Below are 27,561 nucleotides of genomic sequence, written 5' to 3'. Positions count from 1 at the left end.
CTCTAAGTTACCACTTTTACCTTACTTCCAGCCTTACCAGTGTCTCTTCTCCCATAAGCACAGAACTTGAACTTCATGACAGCTTGAACTATTAACAATTTTCTAACACAGCCCAGGTTCCACACTTTTGAGGCTCTCCCACTGCTCCTTCTTCTGCCTGAAATGCTCACCATGATGTCACACGAGAAGACCCACAAGTACACCAGAAGCTCTGCCTGTTGCAATCAAATTCATCTTTTAAATTTCCTCTCAGATGCTACCTCCTCCTTGAAGGTCTTATGGAAGCTGCCTCCCCTGATCACTCTTATCTCAGGTTGTACCTCTCTCGTGGTACTTCACCATCCTTTGTATCAGACATGCGTACATTTGTCTTGACTCTTCTTTGTCTGACTGTATCTGTTAGCTTTTGCTGCACAATGGACCATCCCAAAATTCAGTGGCTCTCAACAACAGTTATTTAATTTGCTCAAACATCTAGAACCAGCTGGGCATTGGCTTGTCTAAGTTGGGTTTTATGGACAGTCTGCTCCAAGCTATGACTGGGTGGAGCTTGGCTCCTCACTGAGGTGTGGGCTTAGGCATGTGCCATGTGTTCATTATGGAGTCTGGGGTGAAGTGCCACAACTACCATGGGATGCCAAAGGTGACAGAAGCACACCCAATTGGACAGGCACCTTAAAAGTTTCTGCATGGGTCACATCTGCTAAACTTAAAGAAAGTAAGTCACATGCATGGTCTGACAGTCAAGGGGTTGAGGAAGTAACAGCTGCGTATATAGTCAAAAAGCACCCAGAGTTATATGACAACAAGTCTAAGTTACTTAAGAAAGAGTTAAGAATTGGAACAACAACCCACACCTCTTGTCTTTGTATGTATAGATTGTTCACAGAGAAGAGACTCAATGCCATCTCTGGAGTGGAATTCCTCAGTAAGCACATCTAAATAAGCATTGATAAAAATCAATAACCTTGCTCATGTTAGTGTTCATAAAAACTAGAGGTATTGTTTCCATAATGACTAACATCTATACAACTTTTCAAAATATTTTAATAGTGTCTTACAGCTTTCAAGCACACTTAAATATATATTATCTCATTTTGCCTGGATAGTATGCATTTTCAAAAGATTCCTGGAGGTGGCAACATCTTCTTCCATTGCAATGTCATCACTGATTTTAACTATGGATTTCAGATACTGCAGAGAAAGGAGAAGGTTTTGGTAAGGGGTTCCAGTCTATGGCACTCAAAGCACAATACTTGGTACCCTACTGATTTCCCTCTGTGGTTTTCTTACCTGCCTAACCACCTCCTCTGGTTTCTGAAACTTAATGGGCAAAGGAATTGCTGAGAGAATGTTAGAATGGAAAGTCTTGATGCCCAATCTAAAAATTCAGATAAAGAATTTGCATTTTTAACAAGCCCAGCTCAACCCACTGCAGGTTCTCCCTTGACTATCATCTGAGAAACAAAATTCTCCCCCATCACAAAAGAGAATAGGATTTCCTCTCTCGCCACCACCCAATGCTGGAGATCAACACCCAGGCTACAAGAGGATTGTGGACTCTTGGGATGAAAGCATTGGATCAAACTTGCAAGACCTGCTAGCAAGTCCTTCAATTCTGCAAATAAATACATAGAAAGCCAGAGACACACCAATGCCTGGCCGGTATTCCAGTGGCAGAAGTAGAACTAGCAGCCAGAAGCCCTGCCTCTTCCCCAATCTCTCAAGATCACAGATTTTTTTTTTCTAAGCAAAAGGAACCACTATATTTCACCATTGGATTGGGAAAAAATGAATAACCAATGCTTTTTTGTCATTGTTTTTGCATTGTTTCTTTTTACATTCAGTGGTACATGGTTGGTTGGTTGGTTTTTCAGTTGACATTTAATATTATGTTATATTAGTTCCAGATGGGTCACAGATTTTCTCCACTTAATTTACTGAATTTATATCAGCTCTTGGAAAATCCTATCAAATCTCACATTTTTTAAAAAAAATAATTAGAATGAAAAAATGGAAAGGAAAGGAAAGGAAAGATAAGGGAAGGGAAAAGCAATGCAAGGCAAGGCAAGGCAAGGCAAGAGGAGAAAAGAAAAAAAAGGAGAAAAGAAAAAAGAAAAGAAAAAGAAAAGAGAAAGAAGGTATAGTTTGCCAATTAGGTAATTCATTTCCCACAGAAGTAGAGTCATAAAACCCAACTCCCTTTTGTTCTACTTCACTGTCACTTCTTCTAATGACACTTGTTAAACAGGAATACAATGATGCTAAAAAAAAAAAAATGTATGAATCAGGACCTTAGACCTCTCATTCCCAGCTTCAGCGAGACAAGTGCAGAGCTATCCCAACTTAAACCCCCCAGTGCTTTTGTCCTGGCTCCTTGGCAATTATTGCTTACTTTGGTACCTTTTACAAATCAGCCTGGTTCCAAGGTTTGACCTTTTCAAAGCTTTAGTCTCCACAAATTCATTCAAAATGCTGAATGGGCAGAGCAGAAATCACCCAGGGGCACTCTCTCTCAGCCTGCATTGTGCACAGTTCTACCCAAATTACTTGATAGCTTCTCCTCCACACAGTTCAGAAAAAGGTTGAAGAGTGTCTGACTATGACAGGGCTGGCCAGTAGGGAGATGTGAAGAGGCGGGGCATGCTACTAATCCATCATCCAGGCTGCCTTTCCAAAGAGCAGATGAGTAAGGTGACTAAAGGGGAGGAATGTGTCCTGATTTGGAGGGCTTTACAGAGAATAACCATGCATTCTTGAATCAGAATAGTGTCCCATAATTGATGGTAGCAAATGCCAGTTGCTAGATTCAAAAATACACAAAACATCTATGCAAGAGGAAAACTGTTATCTTTGAAAAGCAATATGTAACAGCTGAAAAACCTAGCTTCCTAAAAGAATTTCCTGTTGCAGGCAACCATTGATAAAAAAAACAAACAAACAAACAACAATAAAAACACCAGAGAGTGACTAACTGATCCTCGGTACCATTTACCACCAAACAAATAAAAGGGTCCATTTCTTTCAATCCAATCACCATAGCCTTACATCATCTCTTATACCCGGTTCTTTTAATTAGCACTTAAATTGCCAAAATCATGTCCATGTGAATATGACATGATTTTGGCAAAGCAAGGTAAACCCTGTGGATAGAGAAGAAGGTACCTCTAATACAATAGGCTTAGGAAGTTTGGTAAAGACTTGAATGAACCACTGGTGCTGGACATTTCAGAGTATAATCACTGAGGAATAATAATTGAGAAAAGATAAACTGAAAATTGTAATAGCAGTATAAATTGAGGAAAAAAACAATAGTCTAGATCAGTGGTCGGCAAACTGCTGCTTGCGAGCCACATACGGCTCTTTGGCCCCTTGAGTGTGGCTCTTCCACAAAATACCACGGCCTGGGCTAGTCTATTTTGAAGAAGTGGCATTAGAAGAAGTTTAAGTTTAAAAAATTTGGTTCTCGCTGAAACCGGTTTGGCTCAGCGGTAGAGCTTCGGTCTGCGGACTGAAAGGTCCCAGGTTCAATTCCGGTCAAGGGCATGTACATTGGTTGCGGGCACATCCCCGGTAGGGGGTGTGCAAGAGGCAGCTGGTCAATGTTTCTCTCTCATCGACGTTTCTAGCTCTCTAGCTCTCTCCTTTCCTCTCTGTAAGAAAAATCAATAAAATATATTTTTAAAAAAAGTTGGTTCTCAAGAGAAATTTCAATCATTGCACTGTTGATATTTGGCTCTGTTGACTAATGAGTTTGCCAACTAATTCAGTGTTTCCCAAAGTGTGGTATGCGTACCCCCAGGGGTATGGGAAGAGTTTGGTGGGGGTGTGCACTGCACCGTGCTTAGCTGCGCCTAATTCTACGTTCTCATGAGTACAAGGGGTACTCAGCATTCTGAGAATTATATTACTAGAAGGGGTATACATATGTCAAAAGTTTGGGAAACACTGGTAGATCAATTATTTTGTTAATTTTTTTTTCTTTCATAAATGGCCTTCTATCTTCAAAAGTGATGTTCTACAGAAGCCTAATATATAAAACTAACTAAGAAGCTTAGTAGTTCTGGCTGAAGCAAAAATGGGAGGTCCAAGGACCTGATCACTAAGCACCCACAGGCTTCTCCTTATATCACGTGGTCTCTGGGGCAATTTATTGGAACCCCAATCCCACTCTGCCCCAAGAGCTTCCAAGAGCACTACTGGAGAAACCTCTAGACCAGATCATCAACTTTCAGGGTTCTTCCCACTCTAACTTTTTCATAATTCTTTAGTATAAATGAGAGTGGAATATCCTGCCACCTTCAAAATTATCTTTACTTTATGACACATAAAGAATATGATGTAGGGTAGGTATAAGTAAAACAAAAAAAGGCATAAAATGGGGACATAATATAATGATAACTTAGTGAGAAATGACTTTTATGTCTACAAAAATTAGAAAAAAAAGCAAGAAAGAATAAAGGATGTGTTAAAATGATTAAGTCCTTAGTTTAATAAAATCCTTTAATGTTGTGCAATTAAAGTATAAATAAAAATGTATCATTTTTAAAAACATATATTAGGTATGTACTTGTTTAAAAATCTAAAATTTTTCATTGGATAATGGAACTTGGGATGAGGATGCTTTCAAAGATTCATATCTGTGCCCTGGCCGGTGTTATTTCATGGTTAGAGCATGGGCCCTCTCACTAAGGGGCCTTAGGTTTGACTCCCAATCAGGGGCATGTACCTAAGCTGCAGATTCCATTCCAGCCTGGTCAGGGCAAGTGTGGGAGGCAACCAATTGATGTGTGTATTTCACACCAATGTGTCTCCCTCTCTCTCCCTTCCTCTACTTTCTCTAAAGCAAATTCAATGGGGAAAAAAAGATGTGCATCTGTGATGAAAAAAGTCAGTATCTTATCTATTGACAAAAAGTTGCACATAAATGCATTTGAACATCTCAAGGAAAGTGCCAAATGTCAATAAACATGAAACGTGACCATCATGTCATTTCCTTGCACAAAAGATGAATGCCCTCCATTACCCAGAGAGACAAGTCTAAATCACTTTTACAAAACCACTTTTATAAAAGCCCCCCCCCTTTGCCACCTAATCTAGTGTGTGTCCCTACTTTTCTTCCCCCTGTCTCAATGCAAATCCTATTTTTCTAGCACAATAGTTCTCAATGACAGGGGATGGCAGGCTATTCGGCCCTTCACAGAACATTTGGCAATATCTAGAGACATTTGCACAACGTAGTGGGTGCTGTAGGCATGTATGGAGCAGAGACCAGGGATCCAGCTAAAGCTCATACCATGCACTGGATAATGATCCAGCCAAAATAATGTAAAAAATACTGAAGATGGAATCCCATTCTAGCAGATCTGTTCATTTCTCTCCAAACATACCATGACCTGGGCTTTTTTCCAATTGTTCCCCCTTCCTGGGATTATCTGTCTTCCTTTCTTCCTTGTCAATTCAATCCACTTTTAAAGATTCTCCAGTTCTCCTCTAGGAAGGCTGTGATGAGCTTACCAGGCTAACTTGAACCCTCCATCCCCTGAGAAATCATAAAACATCCCCTAGTACTCTTTTGGTGTTTTTCAGTCCTGGCTGTGGTCTCTCAGCAATTCTCATGGATCTGTCTCAACATTTGCATCACATATGTTAAAGCACACGTGATCTGATGCAACACAGTATTTAGTGTATTGTCTTATGAATTGTATTTAATTTTATTAACATCAAGCCAGAAATAATTCTCTCTAAAATAGTTTTAATAACTATAATACTAGAACATGTGCTGATAGCTATAAAAACACACCAGAAATATAAACACTGACTTTTTGGTGGTGGGATTTGATTGTGGAGGGGAAAAATATTCAGATCTACCAAACCTTGCTTCAGTGAGATGCAAAGAGCTATTTGACACCAAATTCAGGAGGATGCTCATCTTGCCCAATGATCCCCTCATTTATAAGTAGTTTCATTATTAATTTTATATCTAATATTTATTAAGTGCTTACTATGTGCCAGGCTAAGAAGACTGACATTCAGCCAGAAGGCAATGGTATGGAATACCAGTTGTTGTCCTTTCTGATTGGTGTGGGGAACAGAGACAGAGATTAAAACAATTGCCCAAGGTCACATAGATATAAAGGTGAGAACTCTCCGATTTGGGTTTCCAAACCCCACTAGTCACATCACACTCTTTAATCACTTGAAGTTTATAAAATATGTTTTCTTTATAAGGTAAAGAATCTTAGGTGCTAACTATATGCTCATACAGGCACATGATAGCTACACTTAATGGCTACCCAGTTCAGTCATACCAGGCTGAAGAAGAACGCTGTGTGCAAAATATTTTTATTTATTTAAAGTAGCATGAAAAGTGGACATTTCTAGAGATAATATTAGTTGAAACTGTATAGGGATGATATGAAGAAAACTATACAACTTCACCAAGGAACACACAGGAGTGGAAGGAAAGAAAAGACAAACCATATAGTCAAAAATAAAACTGGGTAATGAAAAAGATTCCATTCTCTTCAAATGAATGTATAGCTTTGCTGCAATTCTGATCAATAGTTGCTTTATTGGGTGGGGAATTGGGAGATTTGGGAACATGACAAAATGATTCCAAATTCATTTGGATGAATGGATGAGTATGGAAAGCCAAGAATATTTTGACACGGAAACTGGTTATTTATTTTTGTTTGATTTTGTTATGGTTTACAGGAAGGAGTTTTGCCCAGCTGGCCACTATGTTGTGTTATAAACAATAATTAAACACAGTGCAGTCCAGCCCAGCACAGAGGACCTGCCAATCCATTAGAATAGAAGCTGAAAAAGGCCACCTACCTCAAGAGTACCCAACTCATGACCAGTTTCCCCTACAGGAAACCATCAAATGAAACAATAAAAAATACAGGCACAGAATTAAGTGGGGACATATTCACTGGATTTCATTTTACTAGAAATAGTAAATAGAAATCCCATAAATTCTAAAAATATCCATCAGTATTATTAAAATTATTAAACTAATTAAATGATTATATAATCACAAGGAAATAATGGTGTGAGATTTTCTGAAGCATAATGTAGGAGAAAGCATAGTGTTTTTATGCCTGATATGATTGGAATATATATATATATATATATATGGCATAGTATAGCTGTATAGTTAATAAAGCAGCATTATAAACCAGAAAATTTCCAATAATATATGCATGATTATAGGTTGAGGTTACTATCTGAACATCAAGTAACAGAAAAGTTGTAATGACAAAAGTGAAAAGATTTCATCAATTTTTTAAACTAATAAGTATGTTAAAATCATAAGGTAATTAAAATCCAAAGAACAAACTGGAGACAATATTGAAAAAAAAAATTAGAGACCATATGAAGAATGCATACTAAAAAAGGAGCAAAAACAGATGGTCACATAAAAGAATTACAATGGCTAATAAATATATGAAAACATGTCTAAACTCACTGATCTGATAAGAAATGCAAATTAAAACAAGGGAAATCCATTTTGCATATGAAATTAGATTACTTTTTAAATTGAATTGATATGAGACATAGTGAAATGGTATTTTAATAGTTGAATAGAAAGGTATAAACTTTCTGGAGAACAATTTAGCATGACAATACAGTACTTATAGACATATTGTTTTGATAGTCTACCCTCAAAAGTTATAATAATCAGACCTTGACCAAACAATTACTTAAGGTTTTCATAACAACATTCCAATACTTTAATAGTAAAATTTTACAAGCAATATCAATTCTAAATGATGACAGTTATTCAATTATTGTATATCCACCAATTAGAATACAATGCAAGTAACTGCAAGTTTTAAATTATGTTTAGAGAGTATAGAGAATGACATAAAATATGTTCAAGTTTAGCCCCGCTGGCATGGCTCAGGAGTTGAGCATCAACTATGAACCAGGAGATCATGATTCAATTCTCAGTGAGGCCTTATGCCTGGGTTTTAGGCTTAATTCTCTGTGTGGGGTGTGCAGGAGGCAGCTGATCAATAATTCTCTCATCACTGATGTTTATATCTCTCTATCCCTCTCCATTCCTCTCTAAAATCAATAAAATATCTTTAATATTATTTTTTAGACTACAAAATTTTATTAACAGCATGATCGGGGCTGTGATAAAAAAAAATTTACTGTTTACAAATATACTATATTGTGATGGGAGATAAGTATAGAAAAAGGTACTAAAATTTTTAAGTGGTGTTTTCTGAGCAGCGAAATTATAGATCATTATTCTATTTTTATTTGTATGCATTTTCTTAAATGTTTAAAACAAGTTTATAAATCTCATCCACTGTGAGAACAATTACATTTGCTTTCTTCAGAAAGTTTATCATCAATGAGTCAACTGTCTCTGAGCTGCATGGATCAATCTCGTGTTCTTCACACAACCATACACATAGAAAAAGCATTTAAAAAGCATGTATCTCTAATTCTGGGGACACTCACAAAAAGTAAGGGGAAAGGAAGAATAGAATGGTGTTCCCATTTTCATCTAGGAATTTCTGTTGCATGGATTAGGTGAGTGGATCTTTGAATCCTTGTTTAATACACACCAATCTTGTCAGATTTCCAAGGCAGAGTCAAATATGGCCCCTTCTTTTCATAGTAAAGAAGTAATTAGGTACATAGCTCACACATATCTCCTGATTTCTCCTCTCTCATAGACCTGACATGTGTTAAACGTAATTATCACATGAGTCCAGCACATCTCGATGGCATCTAAGGAGAAGGTGAGCATTCTGCCTTCCTCAGTGCACCAGAAGACTTACCGTATGTAAATTCTGAGCATTTCATTTTACTCTTAGTACTAAGACAGCTCTTCCAGGACCAAAATGCCACCAGATGTATGGCATGAGCAGCCCCCACCAGCAAAGCAGAAACTGATTTCTGCTTGCTAGCTGAGCTTTCACATCTCCCCTCTTGACCTTGCATGTATTATTTTGAATGTAATGTATTTTTAAATTGCTTCCCATTTTAAAAATGCAAGGGAGAGCTGAATTAAATATTATTTGTGGCATACCCGGGTTTGCAAAGGACCTCTAAATCGGATCCCTTATATCAGGTCGATGCCTAAATCCTATTACTCGAGATTGCAAATGACTGTGTTTGCAAAATTGTAGATGCACATTTAGATGCAGCTTCAAAATTTCAGCCCATAATGTTAACTTTGTTTGAAAAGGCCTTGATTTTCCAGGAAGCAATCTCCAGCCATTCTGCCTATTCCTTAACTCTGTCTCTGTCGTGGATAATGCATTAATAGCCTAAGGATGACTTGGCACATGGCTCTTCAGAAGCCTTAGTCTAAGGTCTAAGTGAGTTCTGGCTGAATAGATGGAGCCCACTTTTTCAGCAAAACATACAATGTATTTAAGAGCAGGTGAGATCTATAGAGTTTAAATTGAGGTAAAGGTACAAGAGGGTTCACTCCAACTACTTTATCTCAAAATAATCATTCCCCATGTGCAGCTCTACAGCTCTGCCCTATGTCCTCTACACCCACAGCTGCTACCAGGCCGAGATGGCTAACTCTAGGACCCAGACACAAGGGATGTTTGTGTTTTAAGGGAAATTAGTACTTCTCTATATGGTTATGTACACACACACACACACACACACACACACACACACACACACACACACATATATATATATATATATATATATATATATATATATATATACACAAACACACACACACACACACACACACACCTTTAGAATTAACAGTATTCTCAGAAAACACACACATATATATAGATTGACACACACACACACATTCAGAATCAACAGTATTCTCAGAAAATGTCATCCTGCCATCAAAATGTAGAATACAAATAGAACAGAACAGAACAGAATAGAATAAGATCAGACAATGTCAGTATATTAAATTAGCTTCATTAAGACAGAAGATACAGCTCAGAGATCTGTTACTCAACCATTAAAGCCCATAGAACCTGAACATCAAAATGTCAAGAAACTCCGGACATCATAATATTTCCCTGTTGAAAAGGTAGACCCAAACAATTAGCAAAGGTCAACATCTGGGGTTTGATACCAGTAAAGGGAAAATGGAGGAAGTGATCCATGACAGAAGCAGTTACCTTATGTTCAAAAATAAGCAAGCAAAAATAATGATCAGGGAGAGGTGTATTGGTTATCTATTCCTGTGTGATAAATTACCATCAAACTTAGCAGCTCAAAACAACAAATATTTATTATCTCACTCTTTGTATGTGTCAGGAATCTGGGCCTGACCCAATTGGGTGTCTCTGCCTCAAGGTCTCTCACAAGACTTGCGTCAATGTGTTTGCCAGGGCTACTATCTCTTCTGAAGGCTTGACTGCAGAAGGATCTACTGCCAAGCTTGCTCATATGATTGTCAGCAGGACTCAGTTGAGTCCTGAGATCCTCAGTGCCCCACTTACTATTGGCTGGAGACCTCCCTCAGTTTCTTGCCACATGGGTCTCTCCATAGGGCAACTCAAAACATGACAGTTTGCTTTGACCAAACAAGCAAAAAAGGGATGCACTGTCTGAAGTAACATCTCATCACCTATACCCCATGCTATTCACTAGAAGCAAGTCATTAAATTCAGCCGAAACCTTAAGAGAGAGAATGACACAATGGTATGGCTTCCAGAAGCCAGAGATCATTAGGGGCCATGTTAGAGACTACCTACCACAAGGAGGAAGTAAATATCACTATAATTAGACCGATATTTACAGCTTTGTTAATATATTTAATGATAGGCACTAAAACACTCAAAATGTATATATTTTAATGTAATTATTCCCCTTATAGTGGTGATTACACCAAAAGTATTAAACCCTATAACCAATTGTCACTCCTCGATGTTTTAAGGGATATTCACCTAAGGGGTAATACATTGATTTGCTGAAAGTCATAGGTGGGGAGGTAAAGAGGGAAGAGACTATAGTATAGAGGGGCTCTGGAAGGGATGATCAGTGGACAATAAACCTCTGTGACCAAGAGGCCATGGAAAGAGAAGGAAAAAATGAGAAATAACTAACATGATGATCAGGATTTTAGAGAAACAGATACAGAGCAAGGAGTTTCAGGAAGACTTGCTGTGTTGTGTGAGGGAATGCTTCTTTGCAAGTCCCTTCTAGACATCTGAAAGAATAATCACAGCAATTACACATCAGAAACAAAGAAGCGATAATTACAGAAACTGAATCTTCAGCTACCACTTGGCTAGCCAGCACGGGCACTAACTTTTATATTTCCCCATGAGACATATATGAAAGTGGCTCAGAATGGAGGAGAGATGAAACACAATTATCAGGACCTAGGGATTTATTCCTTCTGTTGCACAAAGGAACAGGAGGGTGGCAGCAGCTGGAAGAGTCTTTTCTTGCTCTTTGCAAAGATAGGAAAGCATAGCCCCTCCTCTACTTATTTTAATTTCCTTCAGAAACAATGACAAGGTTTATCCAGATTATTGTACTTTCCTTCTCCAGCAACGTGACTTCCTAGTTAGCTCACTGCCTTTACATGTCAAGAGTTCATTCATGCCCTAGTTGGTTTGGCTCAGCGAATAGAGTCTCAGCCCTTGGACTGAAGGGTCTGGGGTTCCATTCTGGTCAAGGGCACATACCTCGATTGCAGGTTCCATCCAGGCCCTGGTTGGGGTGCATGCAGGAGGCAACCAATAGATGTGTCTCTCACATCAATGCTTCTCTTGGTCTCTCCCTCTCCCTTCTACTCTTTCCAAAAATCCATGGAAAAATATCCTTGGGTGAGGATTAACAAAACAAAACAAACAAACAAAACGTTTGTTCATGGGGATGTGAATGACAGCACACTGACACAGAGACACTGTCCAGATTGAGCAGAAGGCTCTGGCTTTACAGCTGGAATATCAAAAGAGCAAGCATTCCCTGTTTCTGCCTTTGTCTATTGAGAAATCTTAATAGTTTTGGTACAGACCAAATAATGATTGTAACAATAGTTACAGACCAAATAGTAGTTGTTCTGAAAGGACAAAATAACTAAGGATAGTCATGGCATTGAATCAAGAGCTATAATCCAGTTTCCTCTTCTCTCCCAGAACTCTGAACTGTGTGTATAAAACACAGTTGGTATTCACAGGATGCTTCGGAAATTATTTTTTAGTTCAGAGCATAGTTTTGTGGTTATAGACAGTATCACATGAAGCCATTCTTTCCAAAGACACCAGTATAGGTGTGTATATGTACAAGGTACTCAGCACCACCACCTCCCTGCCACACAGACACCACACCCACCCCTCTCTTGGGCAGGCCATAAGTGGCCATATCCTGACTTTTTAAGGGAATTAAACTAAGGTATTCAAAAGAGACATGGAATAGGTACCACTTTCAAACCGTGTGAATTTTTATATTATGTATATAATTAAGCATACCATATGTTTTAGTACATGTTTCTTAATCTCTGTTTCTTTCACTTTCACCTCTACTGAAATAAAAGCAAGATACAAGTAAAAAGCATTTCACTTTAGAGCAAGGATGGGGAAGATGCAAAATTATACCAAACCAACTTCACTTGTGACAACCAAGGCAAAAATAGTATGGATGCATAAGCAACACTGATAAATAGAAACACTTTCTGATTAGGGGCAGGGCTCATGCTCCATATTGAACATACATTCATGCCTACAAAAGCTTTTTGCAAAATGTGCTCCCCAGAAGTTATTCTAACAATTTATCTGTGTGACATGAGATAAAAGTTCTGTAGTGAAATAAGCATAGAAATAAGCAACTTCAAGTTTGGCAGGCTTTTTCACTGGGGGCTTCCCCAGAGTTCAACACCCAAATCCTGAATCTTTAGGAGGGTAGAGTTGGATTATCAATAATCAAAGTTATTCTAACATAGAAAGACTGGTGAAAAGAAAAGGATTTTGTGTAACTAGTGTTTTTCAGAATACATTTCAAGAAATACTACCTTTTAGAATGGGTACATAAAATATTTCTTTTCTTTTCTTTTTTTTTTCAAAAAGAAGGGAGATTGATACATAGCTAAGTACATCTGGCCATGACCTTCTCATGGAACTCTCTAGCCAGTGCTTCTCCAACTTAAAGTGCACATTAAATCACCAGGGAAGATGTTATTCGCTCCTGATCAGTGAGTCTTGCCTGAGATTCTGCAAGTCTAACAACTTCCGAGGTGATGCTGAGTTGCTGGTCCATGAAACACACTTTGAATAGCAAAGGGCTAGAAGACATGTGCTTTCAAGTGATGAGTGTGTCCAGGGATTGTTCAGAGTGTTATGCTGTCTGACAATCCCTTACCCAAGAGGGTGAGTCTGCGGGATGGGGCTTACCAGTAAAACCTGTTGGGGGTGATGCGTTCATGCATGAGTTGCCAGCGTCTCCCGAAGTCCATGGAGCTGTAGAGCTGCAAAACAATGAAGTGAGGAGAGCATGAGCATCAAGACACACTTTCCACATGAATATCTAGGTCTTCCCCCTGGAGAAGAACATTCCAGCACACCGGAGTGTCTAACACACCCAAGCAGGCATCTGATTTATCCAGATAAAAATATATGACTGTGCTATGCTTATCATCATGCCTATCAGCACAAGTGGTGCTTAATATATATCCAATTGACTGATGCTTGTGAGCTGAGTATAAATCCATGTCTGATGCCATCCATCATTCTCTCTTTTAGGGAGTAAAATCTTTAGTAAAATTATATCTTCTCTTTTCCTCAGAGTCCGTGGAAGTCTTCAGCTTTGTCTAAAATAATTCAGCCACACTTATTTCAAAAGTATGTATAAGACAACTCCTGTGTGTAAGGCTCTCTGGGGGATATCAAGATAAAAAAGAGGTAGGCTCTGTGCTTAGAGAGAAAATGGGACACCAAGGTGAAAATGCTCATCAGATGATATCTGAGCTAATATTATATGCAAAATAGTGGGCTCTCAGTTTCCTCTCTTATTGCTTCTATAGGTAATCTAAATGAACTGGACTCCCCAATGCCACTAATGATACCAGGCTTATTTATACTCCCATGTCTTTGCAAGATGGCAAAGATACGGCCTTTCTTGTGACTAATGGAAGATTACCCATCCATGCAGGGCCAGCACAAGTGTGACTTCCTGTTCTGACCACTGCGGCTCACTCATCTTTCTTCCTTCTCAGTTTACTATATTCATCTCATGTTTCCACTGAGCGCTATCACAGGCTAATATACATGGTTTCATCTTTCTGATTTGTCTATATTTAGTTGTATTTATATTCTGTTGCATAAATCAATAATTAAAACAAGCAGGTAAGGATGGAAAGCAACTCGGAGAATAAGAAAAAATTTCAGAAGAGCCCAGAACTCTGAATAAACAAGCACTCTCTATATGGCTAATACAGTCAGATTTCACCATCATTTATTTTATGGATGTAGAATTTGACCCCTTTGTAATACATAAGGGAAAGACCAACATCCTTATAAGAGACTTATAGAGTGGGATTTATTTTCAATTGAATGTCTGACAGTACAATATCTGAATCTGATAATAATATTATTCATAATAATAATAATAGCCAAAACCAGTTTGGCTCAGTGGATAGAGCGTCGACCTGTGGACTGAAAGGTCCCAGGTTTGATTCCGGTCAAGGGCATGTACCTTGGTTGTGGGCACATCCCCAGTGGGGGTGTACAGAAGGCAGCTGGTTGATATTTCTCATCGATGTTTCTAGCTCTCTATCTCTCTCCCTTCCTCTCTGTAAAAAATCAATAAAATTCTAAAAATAATAATAATAATAATCAATGGTAATAATAATAATAGTTCAACAACATTGTTCTGTCACACATAATTGAGCCTTAAAAAGACACAGAAAGAAAGGAAGGACAGTCTGCCAAAGTCCATGGAGCTGTAAGTTAAGTTTACTAACTTAAATTCCTATTCTCAAGCAATTTTTTATCAACCCAGGCAGAGTTAACCACTCACTCCACAGTCACTACTATTTTGCTATCTGCCTCTAGGAAGCTGTTCACACTAAGCCATTTATGGTTGGCGAGCCTCTTCTTTTACTAGACTGTGAGTCAAAGAGGTGCAGGGACCATGCCTTATTCACCTTGTACAATGCTTGACACTTAACAGGTGAACTCACAAATGTCTTTCACAAATTAAGCAAAGTCAATCTTGGAGAAGTTAAGTTTTGGCCAAAGAACTAGGATTTAAGTTTTCTGATGCCTAGAGCATGTCTCCTTCCATGGAATCATGGTATATAGATTATAATGAAAATTTCACCATGTTTATGCTTCCCCCCCAAACTTTTATAGGTAGGGAAATTGAAAAAAGGCCAAAGTAAGTGGCCCTCAAGCTTAGAGAAATGGGGTTAGGTGAATGATATTCTTTTAACCATATCCCCAGAAGCTGCACACCCACAAGGATGTGCTTCCCAGCACAACACACCCAGGTAACTGGGCTGTCTGTTAAGTTCTGAGGCCATAATCATACAGCCCCTATCGAAATCATTTTTTGCATGAATTTCTGGTAGTTTAAAAAATGCTTTTAGGGGCTTGGAAAATTTTGGACCTATTTCAATTTAATTCAGCAAATATTTATTGAATAATGGCATTATGAGGTACATACAAAGTCTCTTTTTGTCCAGTAAATGACAGGTGTATGTCTGAGAGAGTGAAATTGTTATGCATACTGTATTTTAAAAAATATATTTTTATTGATTTCAGAAAGGAATGAAGAGCGAAAGAGAGATATAAACAACTATAATGGGAGAGAATCAATGACTGGCAGCTCCTGAACTTCCCCCCTGGAGATCAATCCTGCAACCTGGGCATGTGCCCTGACCAGGAATCAAACCGTTACCTCCCAGTTCATAGATTGATGTTCAACCACTGAGCTACACTGGTCAGGCCATATTATCTTTTGATACTTAAATTAGCCAAAAAGTTAGTTAAGGAATATTTGCATTCCCATTTATAGACTAATTTGTAAACTTGGTCTACAAAGTGACTGCAGCAACTGTATGAAAAACTAGGACATCTATACTGATTTAGCTGATGCAAAGTTTATACTATACCACACCAACTCTCAACTCTTACCATATTTATCAAACTGGGCCTTCACTCCATGAGTAAGTCCTAACTACTATAGGTACCTGACTCAGCAGATGGGAAATGTCAGTAGTTCTCATCCTCATCACTCTGAGTCCCTTTCTTTATTTACCAGCTCAATGAATACAACAATACTAGCTCTATACCATTATATTACAGAGCACACATCCAATTCTTTAAGCAGCAAAAACGGTAACTGCTGACAATCAAAACATATAGACAGATACATCACATAAAGGAGGGAAATGGGGCTAAGGCTAAAGATATAGAGGCTGAGAAATGGGCAAGATTAAGAGAGGCAGGAATACAACAATGAGGCTTCCAAAAGAAATACTTCCTGTGCTAGGCCCTTGGAGACAAGTAGTGTAGAAAGGAGAAAAGGTGAATAGAGATTGAACTAGGTAAAGGAGACGATGAGAAGAAAGGTCACTATGCCTAAGGCAGTGTTCAGCAAACTCATTACTCAAAAGAGTTATCAACAGTATAACAATTGACATTTTTTTTGAGAGCCAAATTTTTTAAACTTAAACCTCTTCTAAGGCCACTTCTTCAAAATAGACTCACCCAGGCTGTGGTATTTTGTGGAAGAGTCACACTCAAGGGGCCAAAGAGCCACATGTGGTTTGTGAACTGCAGTTTGCCTACCAAGGGTTTGCACATGTGTCAAACACAAGGCCCGCGGGCCAAATCCAGCCCGCCAGGCCTTGCAATGTGGCCCGCACCACGCTGTCATCACTGCACTCCGCTGTCAGTTTATGACATTGTCAGTTTATGACTGTTCAGTAAACCATTCGGCCCGCGATTTAGGCTGGATTTTAGATTTTGGCCCCTTCTCTGATTGAGTTCGACACCCCTAGTAAGGTATTGAGCTTGGCTTGTGGGGAAGGTTTTCAGAGGAAGGAAGTTAAATATGAGTGTTACTGGCAAAAAGGAGGTAGAGGTTGTCTGTCTGCCAGTCCATTAATCTGTCTCTTTCTATCCAATTGTCTATTCATCTATTTGTGGGTGTTTCTGTATCTATATTTGTGGGTGTTTCTGTATCTATCTGTATGTATATTTACATTGGGATGGTTTAGGAGGAAGGACAGGTTGGTTTGGACCAGAGCATCCCACTGAGAAGTATATATACAGGTCATGGGTAAACCAGGAGAATCACACTGACCATGTGGGAGTCTCAATTTTCCAGGGAAATGGTCAGTCCTTTCATTGAGAGGATTCTGGTAGTGGCAGGATGCCCCCTATCCCAGATCCTGCTAGTGCTCCTCTCATCTTGGGCTCTTTCTGACAGAGAAAGAACAAGAGATCAGCTGCTGATCTTCTCATCCAAGCCTGTTCCACCTCCTGCCTTCCCTGTCTCTGGTTTTGCTTTTTCAGCTCTTCAGTTTGACTGATGGGAGAAAAATTAAATTGAATTCTCTGCCTAGAGGCGGATTCAGATGAGCAGAAAGAGCAGGCTCCTATTCATTAAAGGCCTTGGGTTAGCTGCTTTGTCTCTCAATCTAGTAAGTTGCTGAGTCTGAAACAAATTTTATTCTATCAGGAGCTGGATCTTTGAAGACTTTCCATTTGTGCATGTGTTCATCCATTTCTTCATTCATTCATTCATTCATTCATTCAGTAAAAGTATATCAATTACCTGTTATGCTTAAAACACCAAACTGGGCTTACAAAGGTTTAAAATGCCAAGAAGAGTGAAAGACATGAATTCAGACAACTACACTGCCATGCAATATACACCATAATATTAATACCAGTTATCTCTGTAATGGTGAGCTTGTAGGAAATTGGTACTTTCTGATTTTGGTTAACTAATTTTTTTAAATTATTGTGAATATGTATTACTTTAATAATTGAAAAATTAAAGCTCTACCACTCAAATAGAGATAAAGCACATAGGCAGCCATTCAATAATAAGTAATAGAAGAATATTTAATGATATGAAAATGTTCATAATATGTAATTTTTTTAGGATAAATTCTATAATTGTGTAATTTTATAATTTATTGTTAAATTTTATAAAAAAATAAAATATAGCTGAAACCAGTTTGGCTCAGTGGATAGAGCATCGGCCTGCAGACTGAAGGGTCCCAGGTTTGATTCCGGTCAAGGGCATGTACCTTGGTTGCGGGCACATCCTTAGTAGGAGGTGTGCAGGAGGCAATTGATCAATGTTTCTCTCTCATAGATGTTTCTAATTCTCTATCCCTCTCTCTTCCTCTCTGTAAAAAAATCAATAAAATATATTTAAATAATTTATATATATATATATATATATATATATATATATATATATATATTACAAAACCCAAGTTTTTAAACTTATACATTTATAATAATAATTTCTTAATATAAAAATTATATTTATCTCTAAAACCACCTTTTAAAGACCCAAGAAGTAAAATTCTAATTTTCTTAAAAGGATTAGAATTAAACAAGGCAAAATGGGATTTTTAATAAAATGGTATTTCGCAGGTATTATCAGGAATAGTGGTGAATCTGTCCTTGGACAGGCAGAGTATTGGCTCACATGTTTATATAATCCTGCATGGCCTCAAACCAATGTGCTGCATGTAACTTTAAATCAAAGAGTATTTCCCAACAATAAATATTTTTAAAAGCAGTTCTTGCTTATGTAAAGTTACATATACAAGACCAAGTTGTCCTTCATATCCCACATCATGAAGGCCCTCCTGCACGGACATCAGTCTTGACCTTTACCACAGAGCTATCCAGATCCTCTCCTTCCCCTATATGCCACGGTCTCATATCCTTTAACAAGCACATCTTCAGTAGCAACATGCACAGAGCTCTAAATGAATCATCAGAACAGCTGGAAAATATGAAAGAACATGCTCTTTTCCTTATTGATTCAGTTATTAGTTCCCTAATTACATCAGCCTGCCAGGGAAAAGCATCTGATAGCTGAAGAACTAAAGAGGCAATTTAATCAATGTAATAATATTCCACAGGAAGAACAAATTGTATCTGAAAAGCTTAAGTGAGAAAAATAATATGATTGCATTGGGAGGTTGTAGGTTGAATTGTGTCTCCTTGAAAAATATATGTTGAATCCCTGACGCCAGTATCTCAGAATTCAACCTTATTTGAAAATCAGATTACAATAAGGTCACAGTGAGCCCTAATCCAAAACAACTGATACCCTCATAAGGAAAAAAATTTTTAGTCATGGAGACAGACAGGCACAGAGGGAAGGCAGTGTGAATGCATGCGGAGAGAAGGCCATGCAAAGATAGAGGATTGCAGTGATGTGTTTAAAAGCCACGGGATGTCAAACACTGATGAAAAGTCACCAAAAGGAACAAGAAAAGAACTTCCCTATAGGCTTTAGAGGGAGGATGATCTTACCCAACACATTGATTTTGGACTTCCAGCCTCCTGAACTGTGGGACAATAAACTTCTATTGTGCAAAGTCACCAGTTGGTGGCATATTGTTACAGCAGCCATAGGAAACTGGTACTGGCATCTCACACCAACCACTGGGAGTAATTGTGGCAAATCTTGCCACATTTCTGTTGGGTTTTTTTTGTGTGTTTTGTGTGTGTGTGTGTGTGTGTGTGTGTGTGTGTGTGTAATCTCCGCACTTATCATTTAGTGGTCAGCCCAGAAGTCTGGTTTAGGGCAGGTTGTTGAATCTGTGGTTAAAGTCCACTCTCGTTTGCCAGTATTTCCCTATCTTATGCATTTTCACTGCAATCCCTAAGGATATATATATATATATATATATATATATATATATATATATTAAAGAATAAATAACCATATGGTGGCAACCAGACATATTCAGGAAAGGCCACAAAATATACATTTTTATGGCAGTTTTTGGTGCTCCAGCCAGATTCCCTAGAGCCAGCAGATCTCCCATGTGGAGGGAAGGATGGTTAGAAACTCTTTTACATAAAAGCTTTCCCCTCTAGGCAAATTCAAACTTAATGCATAACTGTCCTAATTTTTCCCCCTCAAAACCCACGGAGTTTAGGTAGCATTATGCTGAATTGTGGTCCTGAGAATTTTGTCTCTCAAATAAAATTAGGCTAATTTCTGCTCAAAATATAAAGAACTCTACACATCTTTCCTTGGTAGCCACAGGGCAGGTGGGAGGGCTTGCCTGGACTCTATAGGGCCACAGAGCAAGTGGGAGAGCTTAGCTGGGTGCTGTAGGGCTTCAGGGAGAATTCCTTGGGCTGGGGTAGTTGGAGAGAAACGAAGGTCACACAGTAACAAAGACTTCATTAAACATGTGCCTCTAGTTCCTTCCTCAGACATTCTCCAAGAAATCCATCTCTGGATAGCTGGTGGGGATAACCACACCCAATGTCCCTCTAAGCTCTGGGTACATAAGAACTTCTGTCCCCAGCAACCATTTTCCTTTGCCCCAAGAAGATAAGACATCTAAATCATAAAAACATTATTTAAAAATATATACATTCACCTAGTTACGCCATTCTTTTGTGACCATTGTTTTTCCCTTTTGGAAGATTTCTCGCCATAGAGGTTTGATCTCTCCCAGATGGCTTATATCATTCATGTCTTCACTCAACAAATATTGATCAAATGTCTATTAAGAAGAATTGTTCTATGGGTTTAGGGTACATCAGGGAACCAAACAGACAAAAAGTCTCTGGAGCCTTACATTCGAATGGAGATCAAAAACTTAAATGATTGACCTCAAATCCATAGTGTGTATATATAAAAAACTTGTAAGAAAAATACTACCATATTTGTAACCAGTCCATTTTGCTGGCACTTAAAACATTAAGGAAATGTATTTGATTACCCAGGAAGATTTTCCCCGTCTATATTGAAACACTTGGCTATCTTTGTTTTCCTGCTTTTCTTAGAGTTCAAAAAATGTTTCACTTTTCTTTCAGATCTAAGAAAAACACATGTAAGTCAGTTAATTCTCTGCAGAAGATGTTTCACCACAATGCTGGGGAGAAACAGGCAACCCAAAGAGCTCTTATGAACATGAGAGCCAGTATGATCAGGATCTATACTTTTCCAAAGGACTCTGAAATTTCCAATTTTGTATGGGAAGTCTACATATTTTAAAATTTTGGTTAAAAAATTTAAATATACTGAAGGAGTGGTCAGTTCTGCTGGGTTGGGTGCTGAGCCATGAGCTGAGTCATAATGAATGAGTAGAAACTGGCCTGACGGATAAGTTCCCCCAACACACTGCAGCTAACAAAAGTGAAAAATTCTGGTCATTAGGGAAGATGTTGGAAATAAAACAGAAACATTATCTCATTCTCCTACAAAAGTACAGTTTACTTGGCCCTGGCTCAGTGAACATTGGTCTAATTACCACATCTGAAAGGAGAATGAGCAGAGATGGAGAAGGATCCAAATGATTCAAGAGGAAGAAAAGGTGCCCAGCCAGCATGGTTCAGCAGGTGAATATCTACCTATGAACCAAGAGGTCACAGTTCAATTATGATCAGGGCACATGCTCTGGTTTTAGGCTCAATCCCCAGTTGGAGGTGTGCAGGAGGCAGCCAAACGATAATTGTCTCTCATCATTTGTGTTTCTATATCTTTTTCCCTCTCCTTTCCTCACTGAAATCAATATATATATATATATATATATATATATATATATATATATATATATATATATATCATCAAAGAAACAAACAAACAAAAAATTTCAGGTAATCTCTTTAAATAGATTAGAGGCCCCTAGATAAGAGGAATCCCATCTGAAATATTGGTGACCCCTCACAGACACTGCCATTGGGCTGACAAAATAGAAATAGAATAATGCACTTTTATAACTGGCAGTGGCCTTAGAGATCATCAGAACCATTCTTCCATACATGGGGAATCTAAGGCTCAGAGAACCCAAATGACTTGCCTAATGTCACACAGCCAGTTAGTAGTGGAGCAGGAATTCAAACCCAGGGTCCAGATTTCCACCTCAATGCTCTTTTGTTTTTGCTGCATGGAGCTTTTTTTGTTAACTGCTTGATTTTAAAAGAAAAACAAGTTAATATATCCTCACAGGAATAATGGCTCATTTGGGTATGATATACATGAATAACACTGCACCCTGAATGTAACTAGCACTTGTATTAAGAAATCATTTTCACAATTCATTTTATCCTCTTTTATATTGAAGAGCATTTTTCTGAGCTAACAGTCACATAAAATAATCTTACAATTTACATAGTATTTACCAAAATCCATTCTTCTGTCTTCATAGTCCTATTCTCTTGACCATTTTCCATAGCAATCAGATTCTATTCAGTTTTATACATTACTATTCAGAAACATCTCATATTAAGCAATACCCTTTCAACATAAATGTTGGTATTCCTTTGTGAGCTGACTTTATTTATTCTGATCCACCACCACCCCCCCCCCCTTCACCTGCATTTTCTCTCACCTTAATGTTTTGGTTTAACATCACAACATTTTATTAACATCCACTTTATTGCATAGTACTATCCTGGACTTTTCACTATGTCTAATTTGTTTTTAACTCTTTTTCAAGTTCAGATCTGTTTTTCTTTTCCAAAGGCCTGGATCTACTAGTAAAACAGGAGAGACCTTAAATCTCTCACTTTTAAGTCATTTATTTAAGTTACTATTTCTAAATATCAAAAAAATAATTACACCTGGTTTAAATTTCAAAGAAATGAAGACTTTACTCTCCCCAGCATATGAAACACCATTTGAAATGTATCTCCAGGTGAAATTTGAAATGTACTTATCTTTGTAGTACTAACATATGGCCAGGAAATATAAGAGATCATTCAAACTCAAGATATTAAAGAAAAAATAGTGTGTACTTTAAAGGCTATTCTTTCAGTGAAATAAGAAAAAAAATGGGGAAAACTAATTATGAAGGATTTTCCTGGACATTAATTTGTGTATATGCTGTCTGGTTCAATTAACACTGTTTGATGGTTATTTCTGTCCACACTTCCTGGAGGAAAACGCAGAGGTCCCATTGGCTTTATGAGCTTGCTCAAGATCCCAAGGCTAATTCCAGAACATCTGATTCCAAAATCAGTGCTCATTCTAACACACCTAGCTGCCATTGAAAATAAAGGTTTTCAAGACAATGGCCTGAATTATTAAAGAGCCTAAGCTATATGAAAAGCTGTAGAAACTTGGGGGTTTTGGCTCATAAGAAACTGACCAATGAACAAAGAGGTTTATAACTGTTTTAAAATATGGAAAAACATTGTGGAAGGACAATGAGGCTTTCCTCTGGAATACATCAAAAGGCAGACACAGGTCCAAAAGATCAAATATAGATGGAGTAAATGTCGGCTTGATAGATGAAATACCATTCTAATGAAAAGAACCCCCTGAGGCGGGAAGAAGCTGCCTTACATGGCAGCAAGTTCTCCAGGGAGTTACATGGGAGAGCATTTGATCAAGGTGATCCTGTCAGGAAACTGAATTGTCAGACAGGATTTAAACCAATGAGTTCCTAGGCCCCTTCCGATTTTGGATTCTTCATCCAAGAGCAATAATTCTAGGAATAGAAGGAGAGGACTCTAGCCAGTAGTCTAAAAGCTGCGAAAGCGCTCTTAGCATAAGAAAGGCTGGTTGGGAGCTTGAAGATGGCGACCGAACAGATGGACTTGTTCTGACCCCGGTCCCAAAACAGATAGAAGCAACATCTGAGTCGCTCAGGGAATGTTGATTAGCAGATCACTCTAGGAAGGTAAGGAAGTGTCCGCTGGACAATTTTTCCTGACCAAGCGGCCAGCACTCCCGACTTCTCCCGGAGCTCCGGGCTCGGCGCAAAGGCGGCGCCACCCTACCAGGAAGGGAGCAGCTTCTCTGAGGCCTGGAAAACCCACAGCCGAGGAGTCCATCGAGCACCTGTGGCGCCCCGATCGGAGCAAGCGCGTGGATTCAAGGAAGCTCTTCAACCACCCACAGAAAGTGTTGTATTTTGCACCTATAAATTAACGCAAGAGAAAGAACACCACATAACCAGACATCCTGAAAAGAGATACCATGGGAAGACAAAGAAACACCCCACAAATGAAAGAAAAGCAGGCATCACCAGAAAAGGAAGTAAACGAGCCAGAGGCAAGCAGCCTACCAGAGCAAGAGTTCAGAATAATGATTATTGGTTGGCTAAAAAGAATGGAAGAGAAATTTGACAATAACCAAGAAGAAATGAGGAAGAACCATCAGGAATTGAGGAAGAACCAAGAAGAAATGAAAAATGACATCGCTACCATGAAGAACTCAATAGAAAGCATCAAGAGTAGACTAGATGAAGCGGAAGACCGCATCAGTGAGCTAGAAGACAAGATGGAAAAAAATACCCAATTAGAGCAGCTTCTAGAAAAAAAGATTAAAAAGCAGGAGGAGAGCCTACGGGAGCTTTGGGACATTACAAAACAAAATAATATTCGAATAATAGGGGTTCCAGAAGGAAAGGAAACTGAGGTAGACGTGGAAAAAGTATTTCAAGAAATAATGACAGAAAACTTTCCTGAGATAGAGAAGAAAAAACCCACACAAATCCAAGATGCTCGCAGAGTCCCAAGCAAAATGAATCCCAGAAGACAGACGCCAAGGCACATTATAATTAAAGTGGCAAACAACAACGACAAAGTAAGAATCTTAAAAGCAGCCAGAGAGAGACAGAAAGTTACTTACAAAGGAACCCCCATCAGACTAGCAACTGATTTCTCAACAGAAACATATCAGGCCAGAAGGGAATGGGATGAAATATACAAAGTCATGCAAAGGAAGGGTTTGAATCCAAGAATACTGTACCCAGCAAGACTATCAATCAAAATTGAAGGGGAAATCAGGAGCTTCACAGACAAAAAAAGACTGAAGGAATTTATCTCCACCAAACCAGCAATGCAAGAAATGCTAAAGGGTCTACTGTAAAAATAAAGAAATAGGAATTGAAGAAGGAACATGGGTATAGAATAAAAATGCCATCAAATGAGTACCTATCAATAATAACCTTAAATGTAAATGGATTAAATGCTCCAATCAAAAGACATAGGGTGTCAGATTGGATAAGAAAACAAGACCCTTACATCTGTTGCCTACAAGAAACCCACCTCAGAAAAAAAGATGCACACAGACTGAGGGTGAAGGGATGGAAAAAAGTTTTCCAGGCAAATGGAAAGGAAAGAAAAGCTGGGGTAGCAATACTTATATCTGACAAATTAGATCTCAGAGTGAAGGACATAACAAGAGATAATGAAGGCCACTTCATAATACTAAAGGGTACAATCCAACAAGAAGAAATAACCCTGGTAAATATTTATGCACCCAATACAGGAGCACCCAAATACATAAAAAAACTGCTGGAGGACATTAAGGGAGAGATTAATAGCAATACAATCATAGTAGGAGATTTTAATACCCCACTGTCACCCTTCGACAAATCATCTAAACAAAAAATCAGCAAAGAAATATCAATCCTAAACGACTCACTAGACCAGATGGAATTAATTGACATCTTTAGAACATTCCACCCCAAAGCCACAGAATATACATTCTTCTCAAGTGCACATGGGACATTCTCAAAGATAGACCACATTTTGGGACATAGGCAAAGTCTCTTCAAATTCAAGAAGATAGAAATCATATCAAGCATCTTCTCAGACCATAGTGGCATAAAACTGGAAATTAATTACAATAAAAATAATCCAAAGAAATCAAATACATGGAGACTAAACAACATGCTATTAAACAAGGACTGGGTTACCAGAGAAATCAAGGAAGAAATTAAAAACATCCTGGCAACAAATGACAATGAAAACACAACAATCCAAAATCTATGGGACACAGCAAAAGCAGTTTTGAGAGGGAAGTTCATATCCTTACAAGCCTATTGCAAAAAACTAGAAAAAATGGTAACAGATGAACTAACTCTACAACTCAAAGAGTTAGAAAAAGAGCAACAAGAAAAGCCCAGTGTAAGCAGAAGGAAGGAAATAACAAAAATCAGAGCACAGATAAATGACATAGAGACCAAAGAAACAATACATAAGATCAACAAAACCAAGAGCTGGTTCTTCGAAAGGATAAACAAGATTGATGGACCTCTAGCCAGGCTAACCAAGAAACAAAGAGAGAGGACCCAAATAAACAAAATCAGAAATGAAAGAGGTGAAATAACAACAGACCCCACCGAAATACAACAGATTGTTACAAAATACTACGAACAACTCTATTCCAACAAACTAAACAACCTGGAGGAAATGGACATATTCCTAGAAAAATACAAACTGCCAAAACTCAATCAGGAAGAATCTAAAAATCTCAATAGACCAGTGACGTGGGAAGAAATTGAAACCGTCATCAAAAAGCTTCCAGCAAACAAAAGCCCAGGGCCAGATGGCTTCACAGGAGAGTTTTACCAAACATTCAAGGAAGAACTAAAACCTATCCTCCTCAGACTATTCCAAAAAATCCAAGAGGAAGGAACACTTCCGAACTCCTTCTATGAAGCCAACATCACCCTAATACCAAAACCAGATAAAGACAACTCAATGAAAGAGAATTACAGGCCAATATCCCTCATGAACATAGATGCCAAAATCCTCAACAAAATTCTAGCAAATCGACTCCAGAAGAACATCACAAAGATCATACACCATGACCAAGTAGGATTTATTCCAGGAATGCAAGGATGGTACAATATCCGCAAATCAATAAACGTGATACATCACATAAACAAATTGAAAGATAAAAATCATATAGTCATATCAATTGACGCAGAAAAAGCATTTGACAAAATCCAACACCCTTTCCTGTTAAAAACTCTTAAAAAGGTGGGAGTACAAGGATCATACCTCAACATAATAAAAGCTATATATGATAAACCCACAGCCAACATTATACTCAATGGGCAAAAACTAAAACCATTCCCTCTAAGAACAGGAACAAGACAGGGATGCCCACTCTCGCCACTCCTGTTTGACATAGTTCTGGAAGTACTAGCCATTGCAATTAGACAAGAGGAGGAAATAAAAGGCATCCAAATTGGAAAAGAAGAAGTAAAGTTATCCTTATTTGCAGATGACATGATATTGTACATAAAAAACCCAAAAGACTCCATTAAAAAACTAATTGACTTAATAAATGAATTTGGCAACGTAGCAGGATATAAAATTAATGCCAAGAAATCCATGGCATTTCTATACACCAACAGTGAAACTACAGAAACAGAGGCTAAAAAAGCAATTCCATTCACCATCGCACCAAAAAAATTAAGATACCTAGGAATAAATTTAACTAAAGAAATAAAGGACCTATTTGCGGAAAACTACACGACACTGAAAAAAGAGATAGAGGAAGATGTAAGGAGATGGAAGAACATACCATGTTCATGGATTGGTAGAATCAACATCATCAAAATGTCCATACTTCCTAAAGCAATCTATAGGTTCAATGCACTCCCCATTAAAATACCAACGACATATTTCA

At 38.2% G+C, this 27,561-nt stretch overlaps 1 protein-coding gene across 3 annotated transcripts in view; it reads right to left on the bottom strand.

Annotated features, from left to right (window-relative positions):
- Positions 1-27,561, bottom strand: part of SORCS3 (sortilin related VPS10 domain containing receptor 3) — a 489,777-nt gene that overhangs the window by 159,945 nt on the left and 302,271 nt on the right. For all 3 annotated transcript variants that reach the window (XM_084904018.1, XM_084904020.1, XM_084904019.1), the window contains exon 5: positions 13,359-13,432. In XM_084904018.1, coding sequence (XP_084760144.1) covers positions 13,359-13,432 — 74 coding nt within the window. The remainder of the gene's footprint in view (positions 1-13,358; positions 13,433-27,561) is intronic.

This window comes from Pipistrellus hanaki (assembly GCF_964339955.1).
Source record: "Pipistrellus hanaki genome assembly, chromosome: 14".
NCBI classification, from domain to species: Eukaryota; Metazoa; Chordata; class Mammalia; order Chiroptera; family Vespertilionidae; genus Pipistrellus; species Pipistrellus hanaki.
This window is presented reverse-complemented; position numbering and strand designations above follow the sequence as displayed.